The sequence below is a fragment of the Scardinius erythrophthalmus genome, assembly GCF_964197995.2.
Source record: "Scardinius erythrophthalmus genome assembly, chromosome: 7".
Taxonomy (NCBI): Eukaryota; Metazoa; Chordata; class Actinopteri; order Cypriniformes; family Leuciscidae; genus Scardinius; species Scardinius erythrophthalmus.
Window position 1 is genome coordinate 5,107,543 of NC_138227.1, and position 20,239 is coordinate 5,127,781.

The window sequence follows — 20,239 nt, forward strand, 5'->3', positions numbered from 1 at the left end:
TTATTTTTGGTAGATTCGGTTTCATAAAGCAAACTTAAAATAGTTCAAACTCAGTTACCCTGGCAACTTATGCTGGGAAACTAGCCTGGTCCAGGGCAGGCTAACTGTCAGGCTAAGCCTCAGCTGTTACACAGATCCTCTAACACTGACCAATAGGAACACAATGATATTACCACTGACACTCTCTCATACCATTATTGGACTTTATTAACCACTATTAGTCCAAAAATAAATACACAGTATACAGAAAATCAACTTAAATAAGGCTACAATGATAAATTAGACAATATAGACCTATATATATATATATATATATATATATAGATAGATAGATAGATAGATAGATAGATAGATAGGCCTAAATACAATATATGTACTACAGTTTTTTTTTACTGGCTGAATGTTTTGTGCCCAAGATTTAATTAGATTGTTTTAAAGATTTATGATTACATTTGTCTCTGGTTTTGTTTGGCAGCTGTAGTACATGTTTATGATTAGAAGAACATTAGAACACAATCTGAAAAAAGCTTTGTAAAGCAGAAGTTAAAATCACAAAATTAAAAATAAATAATTACAAAAGCAGAGTATAAATTTTAACTGGTAAGATGAATCTGAGCTTAGTAATTGACAGTATATTAGCCTACATTTGATTTACAATAGAGTTTACCCCTTTACAGTTATTGCTATCATAAAAATACACACAGGTTTAAAATTCTAAATAAGGCACATCTAATGTCCAAGTAACAAATATTTTAATATATATATATATATATATATATATATATATATATATATATATATATATATATATATATATATATATAAATGTACTTTATTATGTCTTTCAATTCAAACACATTTAACTCAATTATACAAATGGACAGTTCCTTTAAAGACATCATATTTTCCCCCAATAAATATTCCTTATTTTTCCTTCTACTTTTTTTCTTTTGTGATAATACCCACCAACACATAGCCTAAAAAACACATGATTAGAACAATAACCAAAAAGTACATAGACACTTTTACATATGATTTAAGGGGGAAAAGACAAAAAACAATAAATAAATAGTAATAAAAATTTAACATTAACATATTTATATCAAACTCTTATAATGACACATCATTCCTAATAGTTATTCAAGTAATATTATTTGAATATCAAATATTCAATATTAAATAAGTAAATAAATAAAATAACAAATAACTAGAAATAAAAGGGAGGGAGGGTTATATAAAAATGTAGTTAATGTAGGCTAATATATATTCCTTTATTTTATGGAATATTCTTTGATTTTAGAGTTGCACATATCTTTTCAAAATGTATACATGTGCTCTTAATTTCATGTTATCCTCTCCATAATGTACTTTAGAAACTAAATCTACTCATTTAAAACTGGGGATTCTTGCTTTCTCCAAAAAAATATTGCATTAAAAGCTGTAATTCTCAGCATTCTAAATAAGTATACATCATCTTTATTAAGTAGGATAGGTTCTATACCCAAAACTATATTTTGTATCTTTATATATTTAGTTTCTTAAAAAAAAATCTTCCCTGAATTATAGGCTACTTCACTGAAGTACTTCTGTTCGCTAGAAGTTCACTGCAACTTATCCAACATCCTAAAGATAAATTATTATAATTAGAAGATATTTCTAGTGTTATAAAATATCGCATATTAATTTTCCAAGCAAAATGTATATTTTAGTCAGAATTATTGCGCTGCTATTTGGCGCGCATGCGCGCAGCAGCGCTCGTTCAATATGAAGATTAGCAGCAAAATGGATACATTTGCATGACTTTCGAACATTTACAGATGGAGAATATAACTGTAAAATGAAAAAAAACATGTCACAAACGCATAAAACAGCACAAAATATACGCTGTTTGATGGTGGATCGATTTGATCCACGATCGACCTCTAGGGCTGCTTAAGAAACGCGTGCACACGCAATTATCTAGACTAGATAAACCTGGATCAAATTAGTGAGATTGCGTGAGCTTCAATTACCTTTTATGGAACCACTTTAGCCCCAACTCATTTGTTAGGCTCATTCAAGTCCGGTTTTGGAGTTTAATCCCCGCTTTTATAAGCGGCTTTTATGGAACAGCCCCCTGATGTTGTTTGTGCTCTACTAGAACATGTTTTCCTGCTTGAATGTTGATTATTTTCCTCATATTCTCCATTGTTGCGGCTCCTCTCTTCCCAGTCTGTCAGTAACGCTCTGTTTACTTCCTGTCTCTATGAAGCCCCTCCTTCTGAAAAGCACACTGTGCTCTGATTGGTCGGCTGGAGCAGTGTGTTGTGATTGGTCGAGCGCTTCGAGTGTGTTTGGGAAATGTCCCGCTCTTACCATAACCACCAGTTTAACACACTATTAACTAACTCAACCAGGCCCCGCCCCTTTATTATGCGCATGAATTATTATAATGAGGAATATTGTGACGTGTTCGTTCCCGGAAGAAACTCAAGACAACAATGGAGGCGTTTCAGGAGTTCAGAAACACTGATATAGAGAAGAACTCAAACAGCAACATTACACACTAAAGAAAGAGGAACATGGAAAACAAGCAGAATAGAATAAAATCAAACTTCCAAAGTTTACTGTTCATGTCAATGAATCAGTTCAAAACACTAATTCAGTGATTCATGTTCATGTAGTGATGATTGCCACCGGTCCATATAATCTTCAGGAAACTTAATGTCCAATTTAAATCTGCACTAATATTTACAATATTCAAATAACATTCAATAAATCACAGATGTTCTTCACATCACCCAGCTCTACATCCAGCTCCCAAACATTCTCAGAAAAGCAAAAGCTGGGCCGGTTTGCATTACCCGCTAAGACTAGTCTTACAAGTTAGACATACATTTCTTTTCTTTAAAGGAGAACTCCGGTCAATTTTAACATTGAGCTCATTTTTTTGTACATTTGGAGTGCTGTCAATACAGAGAACAACGACAAAAATCGGTGTTGCCTACACCGAGTTATTCTATTTTTAAAATTTGCACCCAGTTGACTTCAATGGGGCAAGTACTAAACCTGCTTTTAGCCTCTTAAAGGAGAACTTGGTAGCTTTTTTAACTTAATAAAACTGTCTAGAAATCATTTGGATGGTTAAACAACCTGTTCTGGTGATATTGGTGACTTTCCCCGCTCCCCCCAGCGTTCCCAGGCGGAAAACCAACCTTGCAACTTGTTCACTACCGTTCCGGCAAGATAGAAATTGGAAGTCTCGTGAGAAGCGAAAGCGAGAACGAGAACGAGCGCGAAACACAAATTGCTTTACGGCAATTCGACATAAACACACACGCATTTATGATGTATTACCAGATTACCCACCTCAGTAGACATAGCTCCACGCGATACAGTTGGCTTGCTCCGATCAAAACAAACGCACATGAGCAGCGGTAGAGAGGGGGAGGAGGCCGCCGCAAGGGAGTTTTTTACGACTGTGTTGTGAAATATACGCCCCACCACAGCTGTAGGGGGAGCTCGTGGGGAAAACATGCGACAACAAAAGGGAAAATCAGCGAAGAAGTGACTAGAGTTCGCTAGAGTTGCCGAGTTCTCCTTTAACATCCTTGATGTGTCATTACAAGTGCACAGAAAATGTGAGTGATTCCTTCTGAGTGAACACGAGTGGATCTGACTGCAGTAGATGTGAAAGATATGTATAAAAATGATGTTATTTAAGCCAGCGCAAATACCTGTGTTTACATCCTGTTTTCGGTTGAAGTCCAAAGTAATCGATTGCCGAGTTCACGCGCATTGGTTTAGTTACCTGTGATCACGCGCGTGAACTCGGCAATCGACTACTTTGGACTTCAACCGAAAACAGGATGTAAACACAGGTATTTGCGCTGGCTTAAATAACATAATTTTTATACATATCTTTCACATCTACTGCAGTCAGATCCACTCGTGTTCACTCTGAAGGAATCACTCACATTTTCTGTGCACTTGTAATGACACATCAAGGATGTTAAGAGGCTAAAAGCAGGTTTAGTACTTGCCCCATTGAAGTCAACAGGGTGCAAATTTTAAAAATAGAATAACTCGGTGTAGGCAACACTGATTTTTGTCGTTGTTCTCTGTATTGACAGCACTCCAAATGTACAAAAAAATGAGCTCAATGTTAAAATTGACCGGAGTTCTCCTTTAAGACCGTTCATAACTTTTTAAAATTTAGTTACATTCAGCGTTTTAACTTCAGTTACCTTTAGACATAGATTGGCCTAATCTGATACCGAAAAGTAAGACTGGTTGCCCCCTGACTAACTGTTAGTGGGTCATCCTAGATCTTCAGACACTGTCTCATCATCATAATGGCTCTGTTTCTGCAACTGGCCCCTGATGTTGTGTGTGTGCAGCTGGAGAGCATGGAGGGTGACGGCAGGGTTCTCGTGTTCTTCAAACCTCATCCGTGTGTGGTATCAGAGGAAAACCTGCACCGATCGGTCCTGGTGTCCTCCATGCTGGAGTCTCCCATCAGCACTCTGTACCAGGCCCTGCGACAGGTCTACGGCCCCGTCCTGCTGCAGGTCAGATGATCTGGATTTCTTTGTGATATTTTGTGCTAAAATGTATATAAAATAGAACTGGAGTATCACAGAAATTAGCGATATAAACTGGTGCGAGAAATCAAATCTCCTCTTAAATGCCTCCAAAACTAAGGAGATGGTTATTGGTTTTAGAGTGAGAGAGCAGGATATAAACCATCCTACATTAATTAATGGGGAACAAATTCAATTAGTAACTCGCCTCGGTATAGTCTTAGATCATAAACTCAAATGGGATGTGTGGACTGACTATGTAAGTAAGAAGACACAACAGAGGTTGTATTTCTTAAAGAAATGACTGCCATAGCAGAGTGCTTGAGATGTTTTATGGGGTTTTTATTGAAAGCGTTATGATGTTTTGCTTGAACAAGCAAATGAACAAGCCAACTATGAACAAGCAAACTGTTGGGAATTAAGTTAACAAGTATAGAGTTTATATATGAAGAGACAGTGCAGAATAATGCTAATATCATTGTGAATGATACGAAGATGCATGAAAAACAGGTCCAAACTATCTTTTATCCCCCAAGCAATTCGATTTTTAAATGATTCTTCTAGTGTGGATTGATGGTCACCTGGTCTGGTCAGTGGTTATCATAAATTAGATCTATTTGTTTTAATTTATTGTTTGTATATGCCAACTGTGATTCTTTAAATGTCTGTGTGCGCTCGCTGCAAGCTACTTACACTATGGGGACAAATAAACACTACTCCTACTAGACTCATGGGACATGTTTCACGGCTGGCTTTTTGTGTGTGTTTTCTGCTCTCTTCAGGATGATAAATGGAGTCAGTCGTTCGACTCAAAGCTTCAGTCTCTGCTCACAGATCTGGAGGTCGGGCTTGGCTCTGTGCTTAGACACTCGACACCAAAGGATTCTGGGAAACGGAGTCTTTCAGAGTCAGATCTGTCAAGTGAGTTCTCCCATCTTGAGTTTTTATACATTTAAATTCCATGCGATCAGGCCTTGACATTAACATCCGCTAGCCGCCAGATGTGTGTGTATTTCATCAGTGACGTGTAACGAAGTCACTCCTAACTAGCCAGTTTGGTGGGTTGAATTTTATATAATATATATTTTTCAATTGTAGTCTTTTAAAAAAGTCATCTGAAATAATAAACTAAGTGTAATGTAGTGTAATGATACATATCGACACTGAAATACACAATACCAGCGCGTTCTCTCTCTCATCTCTCTGACAGCGAGTGACACACAAACCCGCCTCTCTTCACTCACTCGTTTCATTTGCTGCGGATGAATATTGTTGGTGTCACAGGGCTTGAATTTCCATGTGGGATTACGCATATTGAGAATAATATTACTAACTCCCACAGATTTTCTGCTCACGCCCAAAGTGCAGCACATAAAGACACTATATTGGCGATATAAAACAGTATAACGGATCCGTGCGTCAGCTCTTAAAGTGACAGCAGCCTAATATACCGGCTGCCAAATTATGAGATAATATTAAAAATATCTATTTTGCAGTTTTTCCCCATGTTATCGATGTCAAAATGGTGGCCAGTGGAAATGCTGGTAACTTTGGAAAACCACTAGTCACAGTGGCTGATGAGCAAACACGTGAATGTCAAGCCCTGCGTGCGAGTAAAGTCCCCATGCTGATGTGTGCAGGTATCACGACCCCTCTGGATGAGTTCTGCTTCTGGGCCGATGTCAGTCGTTCTGCACAGCAGAGCAGCGAGAGAGAGCGAGCGGCACACTTCACTGAGCTCTTCACCACCATTGAGAAGGTACACACACACACATTAAGAGTTTTGATGCTCATGTACACAGTCATACATAGGCCTGTCGCGATAATCAATACATCGACTTATCCCACGATATATGGACGTGACCTCGATCATCATGCATTGCCTATTATGTGTAAATAAAAATAAATGTCACCAACATTTTGGCTATCGAAGTGCTCTCTGTCATCTTCTCTGCTCTCTGTGTTTGAGGCGAAAGCAGAGGAAAAAGAAGGCGTCATTCGAGGCGTTCTATTAGAAAAAGAAGTCCAAATGCACTCGGTTTCAAAGCTGTAATCCACTGTTCCGGTGCAACTTTCCTGTTGCTCAAACATTAGCACTTGCAACGCCAAGGTCATGGGTTCGATTCCCAGGGAAAGCAAGAACTGATTTCCGCGGGGAATTAAAAAGCATTAAAGGGTTAGTTCACCCAAAAATGTAAATTCTGTCAGTAATTACTCACCCTCATGTTGTTCCAACCCCGTAACACCTTCGTTCATCTTCGGAACACAAATTAAGATATTTTTGATTAAATCTGAGAGCTGGCTCACTCCTCCACAAGCTTATGGACACTATAACTTGCTGGCCCAGAAAATGTATTAAAGACATTGTTAATATAGTCCAAGTGACTCCAGTGGCTCAATCTTAAGTTTATAAAGCGACGAGAATACTTTTTGTGCGCAAAAACAAACAAAAATAACGACTTTATTCCACTATTCATTTCCTTCTCTCTGGACCTCGAGTTTTTTTTTACGTAGTGTTTTTGCGTAGCGCGTCTGTGTTGCACGTCACCACGCATCACACACATGACCAGCATCGGCCAATAGTGAGCCTACGTGGTGACGTGAAACACAGACGCGCTACGCTTAAGTTAAATGGCATTAAAAAGCATTACATTTTAATCCTACAGGCATTAAAAATTGAGATAGTTTTGAAGAAAATGTTATATTATCAATTTATTTGAATATAGCCTTCATAATTAATCAATTTTATTTGCAGTCGCAAAATATGTACGTTAGTGTGATAAACACGCGGAACCAGTTTGGTAATCGCTTGCGGCCGGAGCTAAATTGCTGTTATGCGGAGGTGACTTGGGCATTTTGTCCCATTTTGCCATTAAACAAGTATGTTGTACTTGTCTTTATGTTGTCTCTACATTAATTTGTAGATTAACTGTGAAATTATTACATTATAAAATATATAAACTAATATAAACCTATAAAAATTTAAGTGTTTTTAATTGCGATTAATCGAGTTCATTTTTTTTATCGATTGACAGCACAATAATATCCGTGGTTAGTCATGGGTCGTGTATGGCATTAAAAATGTAAAAAAATGGCATTAAAAAGGCATTAGCGCACAGCTAGCGTTAAGGCTGTTTCACAGTCACAAGTTCATTTTCATTTTCAGAATGCGTTTTTTTTGCGTTCCGCTGTGCTGTTTTTCCATTGTGTTTTTTTTTCTTCTTTTAGTCACTTTTTGTTAAGAAAGGTTTATTTAATATTAATTATTATTTATATGTTATTTATTTTGTCACTTTTCACAATTCCAGGATCTAAATATTCTTAAGAATTAAAAGTTTGTTGTCATTTGAAAGTGTGTAGGCCTACTTGCATTATTATGCTGTTATATTATGATTATATATTCAATGGTATAAAACGATCTTAAAATCACAATAATATAGTTTATCGCAAATCTTTCTGGGACAATATATCACCCAACGAACAGTAGTTATCGTGACAGGCCTAGCGGTACACATAGTCTGTGTGTGACCCAGTGTTTTAGTAATATTATTTATATACTATTATGGCTATTGTTCATATTTTGAATTGGCTTTTATTTTTATACGTTCAGTTTTCCTTTTAATTTTAGGTGAAGTTTTAGAATTTTGTGCTTTTGTCATTTTTATCATTGTTTTAAAATATTTGTTATTATTTATTTATACTATTTAGCTTTATTATTATTTTAACTCATTTTATTTTTAGTTAGTTAGTTACCAAGTCAACATTTTAAAAATGTTTCATCTAATTTTTATATTTTAGATTTTAGATTTCAGCTTTATTTTCATTACCAATAACAATTTTAATAGTTTAGTTGTTTTAGTTAACTATAACAATACTGGCACGATCAATGTGGACGTCTATTATTATTATTATTATCTTAAACTTATTTTATTTCAGTTAGTTGCCTCGATTTTTAAATAACATCTAATATTTATACTGTATTTAATTTCTATGAACGAAAATGTTTTAATAGTTTTAGTTACCAATAACACAGTATCTATGAGTCCAATCAATTTAAACTGTTTTATAATGACACATTTTAATTTCATGCTTGAAAACCAAGAGCAAGTAACCCTCCATGGACTTTGAATCATGTGTTTGTTTCAGGACTACAGAAATCTGGATAGTTTCAGTCTGGTGGAGGTACAGGACCTGATTGAGAGCACGCGCGAGACAGTAGATGACGTGTGGAAACAGAATGAGCACGCCGCCTATCCCGAGACACGCATGATCAGACTCATGGATGTCATAGGTGCACATCAAGCGTTGCTAAATAATAATGATGCTTAACTTAAAGGGATAGTTCACCCAAAAATTAAAATGATCCCATGATTTACTCTCCCTCAAGCCATCCTAGGTGTGTATGACTTTCTTCTTTCAGATGAACACAATCAGAGTTATATTACAAAATATCCTGAGCCAGAACATTTATTAATATAACTCCGATTGTGTTCGTCTGAAAGAAGAAAGTCATATACACCTAGGATGGCTTGAGGGTGAGTAAATCATGGGGTGATTTTCATTTTTGGGTGAACTATCCTTTTAATAATATATTTGAGAGAGTACTAATAACGTTCCTGATGTGTGTGTGTTTACAGGCGGAGCTCTCGGCAGGTTTGTACAGAGGAAGTTGAATGCGCTGCGCTTGTGGGAGGATCCTTATTTCACAGTCAGGGAGGGGCTTAAAGGGGGCGTGTCTGTCTGTGAGCAGTGGGTGGCGGCCTGTGAACGCCTGACTGGTCAGGTGTGGAAACGCTACTCTCCTCATCCGTGGAGTGGAGAGAAACACCGGCCACAGGGGCTGGAGAGCCTCGCCCAGCGATTGGAGGAGGTCGGACCGCACACCTATCAAACCTTGCAGTATAAGCCGGTGCATTATCTTATGATGTGTGTGTGTGTGTGTGTTTTAGGTGGCGCAGGTGCGATCTGTGTGTGAGAAACTGCAGCGTTTGTTATCCGGAGGGAAACAGCAGGTTTCAGCCGCACGTGTGTATCAGCCTTTCACAGGACTCAACCCGATACACTACAACCCTTACACTGAGGTGCACACATGCACGAGATATTCACTATTGTATTTCCATTGCAAACACGTGATGAATATTTGATATATCACTCAGCTGTATATTTATGTGTGTGTGTGTGTGTGTGTGTTTAGCCCTTATGGAGAGCCGCGGTGTCTCAGTTTGATCGACTCATCACTCCAGCTGAACAGGAAGCAGCTGGAAAGCTCAAGACCTTTATAATAGATGCACAGGACAGTCCGCAGCAGGTACACACACTCACACTAGTCCTGTGTATCCACACGTTTAGCTTTTTGTTTGAGTAATTTCGTTACGCTAGTCAAGAACGCCAAGAACTTAGACAGAGAGAGACTGTCTGATTGAGGGCGAGTGAATAGATAATACAAGATAAATAGACAAAAAATACACGAGCATACACTGCTGTTCAAAAGTTTGGGTTTTTAACTAAATTAATTAACACTTTTATCTATCAAGGATGCATTAAATTGATCAAAAGTACAGTAAAGACCTTTATAATGTTACAAAAGAGTCTATTTCAAATAAATGCTGTTCTTTTGAACTTTCTATTCATCAAAGAATCCTGATTTTTTTTTTATGGTTTCCACAGAAATATGAAGAGGCAGAACTGTTTTAAACACTGATAGTAATCATAAATGTTTCTTGAGCATCAAATCATCATATTATACTGATTTCTGAAGGATCATGTGACACTGAAGACTGGAGTAACGATGCTGAAAATTCAGCTTTGATCACAGGAATAAATTACACTTTACTATATATTCACATTATTCTAAATTATAATAATATTTCACTGTTTTTACCATATTTTTTGATCAAATAAATGCAGCCTTAGTGAGCAGAAGACACTTCTTTCAAAAACAAACCCCAAACTTTTGAACGGTAGTGTATTAGAGAAACTTTAAGGCGGAATTTTCCGCCTTAAAATAAACGGCTGATTATTTGACAGACCTCAGAAAGCATAGTTAAATATCTCATATATACGCTTCTTAAACAAAACTCCAATTGTTTACCTTGATGTTTGACCCCACACTTATACTAAATTCCCAGACAAACACTTCTTTTTCTTAACGTCGTTTCAGCTGCTGCAGGCGTTTCAGAAACACAGAGATCTGATCAAACGACCCACGATCAGCAAAGAACTGCAGCCGGAGAGAGAAACGCTCCTCACACGACTGCTGGACTACAACAAGGGTCAGATCACACACGCTGAGCAATACGACACAGGCTCACTGAGTACTGACTTCATAGCTAGCTACATCCTAACTGAAACAAAACCACATACATGACCAGTGTTGTGTGTTACAGTAACGTAACTACTTTTTCGGGTAAAAAGTAGTGTAATGCGTTACTACTAAAAATTTGGTAACGAAACGTAGTTCCTTTTTCAATTCGGCGCAACGTTACTTTTCCCATGGATATATTTGACAGCGACACTGCCTCAGCTGCGCGCTTGAGAGAAGAGAACGGTTGAGATCTGAAGAGAACGATTTAGTTTCCTATTTATGTTTAAATTAAATTAAATAACAATTTTGTGTGGAGACATGATTTTGACCACTTTATTAAGTTTGTTTTTGTAGAAAACCTGTATTTAAAGTGAATTTCGTTTTGTATTAATTGTATCTTATTTTTAATCAATGTTTTATCAATCAATTGCCTGAATTTAATAAGAAGTAAATTAAAGAAAACTATTTAGTTTCATATTTATGTTTAAATAAAATAAATAAATAAATAATTTAATCTATGTTGATTATATGAAAAGTGAAAAGCATGAGTAAGATCATAATTTTGTGCAATATATCGGGAGACAAATGGAGTGGGCAGACATGATTTAGACCACTTTATTAAGTTTGTTTTTGTAGAAAGACTTTCTTTAAAACGAATTTCGTTGTGTATTAATTGTATCTTAATTTTAATCAATGTTTTACCAACCAATTAATTGCCTGAATTTAATTAATAAGTAAATATGGCATGCAAAATAATCATGACGGCACCAGCGCGTGAACTGGAGCTCGTCTCCATACTGTAAATGAACCGAAACTCAGATAAGCTATACTTGTCTCAAAGACCTGAGAAATATATAGAAAGCTTGAATATGTGTACTTTTAAACAAAATATATTTTTTTCTCTCAAAATCTCTTTTTTTTCTCCTACTCCCTTAGAGTGAGTCGTATGTCTGAAAACTAAGCTTATGTCTTCTATATCATTTTGTCCTATGCTATCAAGACGCGATTCGCACCGGTGTTAGAGAGCAGGAGCGCTTTATTGGCTGTTGCCGAAATTTAAAGTTCGGTGGATAGGGGGAGCGGAGCGGAGAGAAGTGGCGCGGGCGCGCTGCTCATTCGCGGAGTGTCGCACTCTACCCCATGATGCAGAGCCGGCTGAGAATAAAAGTTGCCGCACACAGCAGCGCCAATGAGAAGGACTTTTTTTCTTTCGAAATTGATACTATTTTTTATAATAAAGAGCAAAAAATAATTACCTGTTATGTCCTCCATTGTATAACTTTATGTCTACATATTTAGGAACAGATATTGGGTTCTGCCCAAAGTCAAGCAACATAAAAGTAACGTAATAGTAACGAGTAACGTAAAAAGTTACTTTCCAAATGGGGTAACTAAGTAAAGTAACGGATTACTTTTTTAAAAAGTAACGAGTAACGAGCAAACACTACTTTTTAAAAGTAACTTCCCCAACACTGTACATGACTGATTTGAAACACTCATTTTGGCCGAAATTAGGCATTTTAAAAGTCAGCATGTTATGAAGCTCACTAATACATAGCTAGAGTTTGACAAATGACTAGGGCCATCTAGATTGCCATACTATGAAGAGAGAGAGACACCAGAGAGGTCCTAAAGAGTTTTTGATGGCAGCCGTGTTGTTGTGCAGGACTGCGGGCGGATTTTGAGAGCCGCTGTCACGGCGCGCCTGGAGAGAAAACCGGTCCTCTAGCAGGAAGAAACCTTCCCGAGGTTGTCAACAATATTGTGTGGGTCAGACAGCTGCTGCTTAAGGTGTGTACACACGGATGGTTTTCAAGAGCTTATATTAATTAATGGACAACATTTCAATGAGCCATTTAAGACACTACAGGCAGAACCCTTGTTTTTACTGTTTTATTCCTATCTAGTGTATATTCTGAAGGTTTGTACATATATCATTTTCCTGATTTATATGTAAAAAGTCCAAAAACATGGTGATAATATATTTTTTCCTTGATAAATAACCAAAATGCCCTCCATAAAAGCCTTTAATATGTCAACAAAATGAATTTTGAACCTGGTTTTATCCAATGTTCTGATTCCTGTGTTGGACAATTTATGCAATTTAGTGCATATTTAATTAGAAAATGTCTCATTTGCATATTAAAACAACATTTAAAAAAAAAGGTCTTAATGTAGTGTGTTTAAGCAGCTGATGCAAGCATGGTGATATCTATTAGTTAATATTTTCTTCCATATTCACCTGTAGTGTCATCGATTAAAGGTGCAGTATGTAAGATTGTTAAAATCCATTCTCTTAACTCAGTTTACTGTTCATTGACTACTATTAGTGTGCTCTTCATGGGTTTATCTCCCTCAAAAGTGTAAACACCCAGACACCATTAAATCGTTAAGAACTGTCTGTTCAGATCTGTCAATCACTTTCCAGCTCAACCAATAGTGAGAGTGTGGGGCGGGGCTACTGTAGGAGGCGGAGCCAGAGGGTGTGGGACCATGACTGACACATTACATGCGAAGAGACGTTCAATTTTGGCCAAAAATCATTGCATTTAGACCTTCACAGATTAAACATCATCATGCACCTGTTCAGACACACACGTTCCAGTTTATAATGTTAACTCAGCCTCAAACAGTGGTCTGTCATGTCAGAAAATGAGCCCAAAGCAGATTCGCTGGATGGGTTTTTTAAAAGCGAGACGCTTGCGTTCACACTACACAGAGTGATTCTGCTTACTTATGACACATAACACACAAATGTTGGACCTTTCACTGAAAGTAGTCTACTTTTACAAGCACCCGTACCTGTAATTCCGATAGGAACCACTAGTGTTGCAGAAACAACATACTTCACCTTTAAAGACACTGAAAAAAGAACATTAAAAGTGGTGAAGGACTTGAGTTGTAAATCTGTGTGTGTGTAGGTGGAGGACTCTCTGAAGATGGCAGACGCTTTGCTCTCGGATCTGTCTGGGTTTCGGGCGCTGGTCCGTTTCTCTGATGAGCTGCAGGACCAGCTGAGATCATACGAGCAGGAGCAGTTTGAAGACTGGACCAGAGACCTGCTGTCAGGACTCTCCGATCCCAAATCTGGAATCAGGTTAACACACACACAAACACACACACACACACACAATAAACATGTAGACATACTTTAAAGGGCATTTCATAGCCTTCCATTGCTCTTGCTCATATTGCTCATCATGTTTGATATGCTAAATTCTACGAATCTTGTTTTACATAATTATTTTATTTTGGTCTGGTTCATTTCATGGCATCTGTTTGTATATAGTTAATTGAATCTGTAATGTATGTTTCTGACACAGCTTGAAACCTATAATAATATTGACACAAAAGTAAGTAAAAGGCCTTTTAGTATAAGTGTAAAAACGTCCAACTTCAGCTCATAGTTCACGTGTCTAGTTTGCAGGCCAGTAATCGTGTGATGGAGTTGGATCACATGGATGGGAAACTGAAGATCCAGTACTCGGACCGGCTGGTGAGTTTACTCAGAGAGGTTCGACAGCTCTCCGCCCTGGGCTTCACCATCCCTGCTAAGATCCAGCAGGCGGGAAACACCGCAGAGAAGTTCTACCGACAGGCCATCATCCTCAAACAGGTGTGTGAACACACAGATACACACGGACTACAGTTTTTTTTTTACACTGTACGCTTGCTAAAAGTACCAATATGACTACTAACCCAACGAGTGACATTCCTAGACAAGATTCTAGTCTAGAATGTTCTCTGTTTCAGGTAGCATTAGGAAGTTAGATTCATTTATGTGAATCAGTTCGTTCATATCATTGAAATGAATCACTGATTCATTTGAATCAGTTGATTCATTTTAAATGAATCACTGATTCATTTGGGTCAACACTTAAAGGGGTGGTTTACTGCCTTTTTTCTTTGCTTGATTGTGTTTATGGGCTGCAATATAACATGTCTTCGTGTTTCGTTTGTTAAAAAACGCCTTATTTTTCATAAATTTCACCTTTATTGTAAGCCGCTTCCTCCTCTGTCATTTGAACGACCGGTTGACTTCCTGAGTCTATGAAAACACCCCCTCAGAAACAGGCAATGGGCTCAGATTGGTTAGTTCGGCCGGTGTGTTGTAATTGGCTAAACTGCGTCCGGAATCTTCACGCCCATTTCCTTTACGGGCGACAGTTGCATGTGCTCCGGTCAAATGTAAATAATGGTGTCAATATTGCCTCATCAGTTTGAGCCAGAATCCGACCCAGAGAGCGGTGATGAAGAGAGTCAAGCAGAACCTCCGCAAACACGGCTCTTACTAAACGTTTCTGAATGGTATTTTTTTTTTATTATTATTATTTTCTCAAAGAATTTCCATACGCTGTTACTTGAAAATGCTACTGCTGTTTGTTAGCTTTTGAGATACGGTTCCCCCCTGATTAGCTACTATATAACCAAACAGCTTTGGCATTGGTTTGCGGTCTTGATCAAATAAAAAATTACGGCATAAAGTATACATGGAAAATACGTTTACAAAATTTGTAGCCTACATATTACAAATTCGGGTCCAAAAGGTTTGTACGCATCTGTCACTAAAGCCAGCGCTGGCATTTTTTTACATCCTTGATAAAACTAAAACATTACGTCTTAAATTATACAGGCAAATACATTTAAAATGATTAAATCTTACTTGCAGGTTGTGGCCTCTGGTTTTAAAGCTGTAACTGCTTCATGTTGGAGTAATAGTTTCTTGTTGAATCCGACATTGAACTCGTGTAGATTCTGGAAGCTGTCTTCCGTAAAATGCGCAGCACAGAGAGCTAAACTACGATTGTAATTGTCAGGAACATAATCAAACTTAAATTTTAACCATTGTTGACGAACTACAGCGTCTGTAGGAAGCCTGAACACAGAAGACCTGACAGCTACAGCTCTCCACTATAACTCCTCCTCTTCGACAGCAGAACATGTTCCGGAGGGAGGGTTGATGTAAATGTATGGGTTAGTTACGTATAAAACCCGGGAAGTATCTCGTTGTAGTCCCATTCGAGTCGTTTTTGTACTGTAGGCATTAAACTTCCTGATTTTTAAAAGACAATATCTCCGCTTACGTTGAACTTTCAGCGCAGCAACTTTGCAGATACTGTTCATGCACCAACAGCAACATTACACAGTATTTAAAATGAAAAAAGTGAAATAGCAATCAACCACCCCTTTAATATAATTTGCTCCAGATAAATACTGCTCTGAGGTCAGTTATATAATCCTATTGTAATTCAGTTAAAAGATACTGACCTCTTACATAGTTTAATTGCAACAAGCTACTCTTTGTTAGTAGCTTGATTGTAGTTTAACAACTTTGCATTTTAATCCGCTTGTAGTTTAGCTTCACCATACTGTATTCTTAGGTCAAATATTGTGTTGTATGTAGACTTGTGTTGCGAGTACAAGTGTATTTGTGTATTTAACAGGTGGCTCATTTCTACAACACCATCGATCAGCAGATGATCCCTTCTCAACGACCCATGATGCTCGGCTGTGCTCTGGCCTTTGAGCAGGTCATCAAGGTAATCCTTCTGCGCTTTGTACATTTCCATGAAAGCCATGAAACTGTATTTTATAGTATTGTACAATATTATGTTTTTTTTTATCTTCTGCTCACCAAGGCTGCATTTATTTGATCAAAAATACAGTAAAAACAGTAATTTTGTGAAATATTATTACAATTTAAAAGAACTGTTTTCTATGTGAATATATAGTAAAGTGTAATTTATTCCTGTGATCAAAGCTGAATTTTCAGCATCATTACTCCAGTCTTCAGTGTCACATGATCCTTCAGAAATCAGTATAATATGATGATTTGATAACTTTTGATCAATTTAATGCATCCTTGCTGAATAAAAATATAAATTTCTTTAAAAAACAACACAATTCTCACTAGGGTTGGGTATCGATTGAATTTTAATGATTCCGATACTGATTCTGCTTATCGATTCCTAATTTTGACTCCAATAAGGTAAAAAAACAAACATAGATATCATTCACATTTATTCCAAGTCTAAGTCTAAATCAAACAGGCTAAAGAACACTTACTCAAGGAACTTTTGCCTGTGGTTTAAAAATACCACTGCAAAATCAACTAGCCTAAAGGCCCTTTCACACCGGATGCGTAACGAAAAAGCGAATAGTTCGTGTGCGAATAGTTCGCGTCAAAACCCATCACATGAGCCGAGTAAACCCGGTCTCTATCTCTATCTTTGACGATTAGCTTTCTATCCCAAATGTAGTTTAGCCTGCTAGCCTGCACAGCACAGGACTATACAACAACTAAAACTATCACACAACATACTCACAGTCGTGATAACCGAGTTGGTTGGCAATGCTACGCCACACAATCATTGTCCTTGTATATGATTGGCTGAAGTCTTTTCTGTCGCCGCAAAAAGAAAAAAAAATCGACATCGAAACAAAAAAAAAAAGTGTTTTTTTCGCCGCAGCACATTCGCGTTCGGTGTGAAAGCACTCATTACACAAACAGCTGATCAAAAAATAAAACCATCGCGCGAATTATTCGTGCGTAAAAATCGTGTCCAGTGTGAAAGGGCCTTTACGAAGATACATTTAAAGCATTATTAAAGACAAGTAAAACACTCAGTAATTAAAAAAGAACAAATAAACAAATTAGCAATCACACAAAAAATACAACTGAACAAAGATACGATTGAAATAAACCGTGTTTTTAAGATTTTCAGGTATTCAGGTACAGAAACTAATGAAATGTGAAATAAAGCTGCACTTTATAATTAAAATGTATATTACAAATATAGAAAAGTTATTCAGTCAAGAACAGCGAATTAATTTTCTCTTTGTCTTTTGTTCTTTGATTAAAGCAGGTTTATTAGGTTGCTGTCACTTTAAGACTAACGCACGTATCCAATATACTGTTACACACGTTTTCTGTCTTAACTGTTTACGTTAATTTAAGAATGTGTTCACGTGGATTTTTTGACATTTTTGTGTGTGTATTTGTCCATTCAAGTGGCAAAAGATGCGGAAAGCGACTCAATTCAGTATTGTGCACCATGCAGTATGACAGGCAGCTTTCTGTGCGCATGGCAGAGTCCTGCACGGGTCCGATATTGTAAACCCGCACCCGCCCGTACCCGCAGTGCTTAAAACCGCATCCGACCCGATTTCCGACAGCAGCACTAATTAAAATCCGCACCCGACCCGACCCGCTTAAAATAGAACCGCTACCCGACCCGCAGCCGAAATAAAATAAGCTTAGACTATCACATTATAGACACAATTACAAAAATGTTTATTGCCAGGTCATACAAAAGTTATTACAGGACAATTAACACAAGGACAACTTCAGCCGAAGCTGTCAAAAGGCCGGTACACGAAGAACATGGCTAATGTTACCACAAAACTGAGTAGCTTTATAACATTTTACCAATCGAACAGACGCGGCTACAACACTATATCTGCCACGCAATTCGTCTAGCCTAGGCTACATCTGACAATTTTGGGTTCAAACACGCCCTGCACACCACACATACTTAACAGTGTTAAATTTGAAAAATACTGTTCGATAGAACTGCTTTGTTACCACAGTTATCTGCGTACCTCCTCGGCGATGAAGTTCCACATTTGCGGCTATCCAACACGAAAATATAGCAGCAAAGCCTTTCACAATATTTTCTTCAGATAACCCCAAATTTCTCCCACACACTGGACTTTATTTTTGATGACTATTGTCGACAACTTTACAATCTCCACTAGCTATTCTTTTCTTCAACTCCTCAGCAGCCATCTCGACGACTGCAAGCAGATCGCGCGCGCGCGCCGTTATGAGGAATTTTTAAAAGTGAAAGTATAACCTATTATAGATTCCTGGGAGGGCGTGGCGCGTGGGCACAAATAAGCTGATGTGGATTTTAAATAATTTTATCAACTTGAAATGCAGGCATATTTTTGTAGATGTGCTCCTAAAAATATGCATATATTTTTACATTTGCATGTGATTGTTTTAAACCCGTGTTTCCCCCGTGTCCGACCCGACCCGCACCCGTATCCGACACAGTTGGATATTTCTCACCCGTTTGAGCGAACCCGTGCAGGACTCTAGCGCATGGTTTGGATGTGTGCGTAGCACAGAAAACACATCACGTATCCGAGTCCTGACCTTAAGTATCTGATTCCAAAATTGGAATAGATTTTCGATTCCCATCCCTAATTCTTACTGACCCCAAATTTGTGTATTTTGCATGATAAATGAGTACAGGCAGTGTTTTGAGTGTCATAGTATAATTTGTTGTACAATAGAACCCACGGTCTCAATCTCAGGGCGAAGGCGGAAAGCTCCAGATCACGTGGGAGAATCCTAAAGAGCTGGAGCTGTACATCAGTAAACTGCAGAGCGCCGCTGAGAGACTCTCCACGGAGAACCGCAAACTCAGGAAGTGGCACACCGACTTCACTGACAAGGTCATCTCTTTTTCCTCCACCTTGAACCTGGACATTTGGAGCATCAAGGCACACATGAACATGGAACTGGCTTTAGCTTTGTGTGTGTGTGTGTGTTTTATAGGTGGTGTGTCTGATGGGAGTGGATCTCTTGCGTCAGCAGCAGAAATGGAAAGATGGTCTTCAGGATCTCAGGACTGGATTTGCCACACTGGAGTCTCAGGTGATCACGAGTCTTCTGTCACTTCACAGTAAACGCTGCTCCACACAAACTCATCTCTGCATCCGCTCTGAGTTTACGTCACTTATTGTGCTTTCGGGAACACAACAATCCTCCCAAAGTTGTAATGAGAAGTGCTTATAATCCGGCTGTTGTCAACAAAAGAGAAGTTTAAGGGCTTCTTTAAATATATTGCTATTGTCATTTTATAGTAAACATTATTAGCATTTTTCTGATTTATTATTTTAGTGATTTTGTATAATGTTTTATATAATAATAATAATTTTTAAATGTTTAAATTTAAAAAGCAACAGTTTTGCTGTGCTTGTTTGTAGGGTTGCACAAGTTTGCCAAAAATTATGTGATTTATATATCAATATATATCAGTTATCAATAAATATATATTTTTTGGGGGGAATTTACAAAGGGTACAGCAATTTTAATGAATGTATACATTCCTTTTTTCTTTTTTACAACTACTAAGGGTGGACAATTAAATAAAATTTTAAACAAAATAAAAAAATAAAAATCAATTATTTAAGAAAAATCATGTTATTTATGTTCACTTATGTTTGTAATAGGAACCCAGTAATGGGCACCAAAAAAATGGGTGGCCCAATTAAACAGAGGCAGAGTCAATACAAAAAGTTTGAAGGATAAATTAATATTTATTAAATGCTCAATCATATTATTTATGTTCAAATTCATATT

The 20,239-nt window shown here is 37.5% G+C and overlaps 1 protein-coding gene across 2 annotated transcripts in view; it reads left to right on the plus strand.

Annotated features, from left to right (window-relative positions):
- dync2h1 (dynein cytoplasmic 2 heavy chain 1) overlaps window positions 1–20,239 on the plus strand; it is a 209,961-nt gene that overhangs the window by 81,933 nt on the left and 107,789 nt on the right. For both annotated transcript variants that reach the window (XM_081371030.1, XM_081371031.1), the window contains 14 exons: window positions 4,380–4,550; window positions 5,345–5,483; window positions 6,203–6,321; window positions 8,709–8,853; window positions 9,200–9,432; window positions 9,512–9,643; window positions 9,757–9,870; window positions 10,723–10,834; window positions 12,533–12,657; window positions 13,788–13,963; window positions 14,287–14,482; window positions 16,311–16,406; window positions 19,168–19,329; window positions 19,433–19,531. In XM_081371030.1, the coding sequence (XP_081227156.1) occupies window positions 4,380–4,550; window positions 5,345–5,483; window positions 6,203–6,321; window positions 8,709–8,853; window positions 9,200–9,432; window positions 9,512–9,643; window positions 9,757–9,870; window positions 10,723–10,834; window positions 12,533–12,657; window positions 13,788–13,963; window positions 14,287–14,482; window positions 16,311–16,406; window positions 19,168–19,329; window positions 19,433–19,531 (2,019 nt within the window). The remainder of the gene's footprint in view (window positions 1–4,379; window positions 4,551–5,344; window positions 5,484–6,202; window positions 6,322–8,708; window positions 8,854–9,199; window positions 9,433–9,511; window positions 9,644–9,756; window positions 9,871–10,722; window positions 10,835–12,532; window positions 12,658–13,787; window positions 13,964–14,286; window positions 14,483–16,310; window positions 16,407–19,167; window positions 19,330–19,432; window positions 19,532–20,239) is intronic.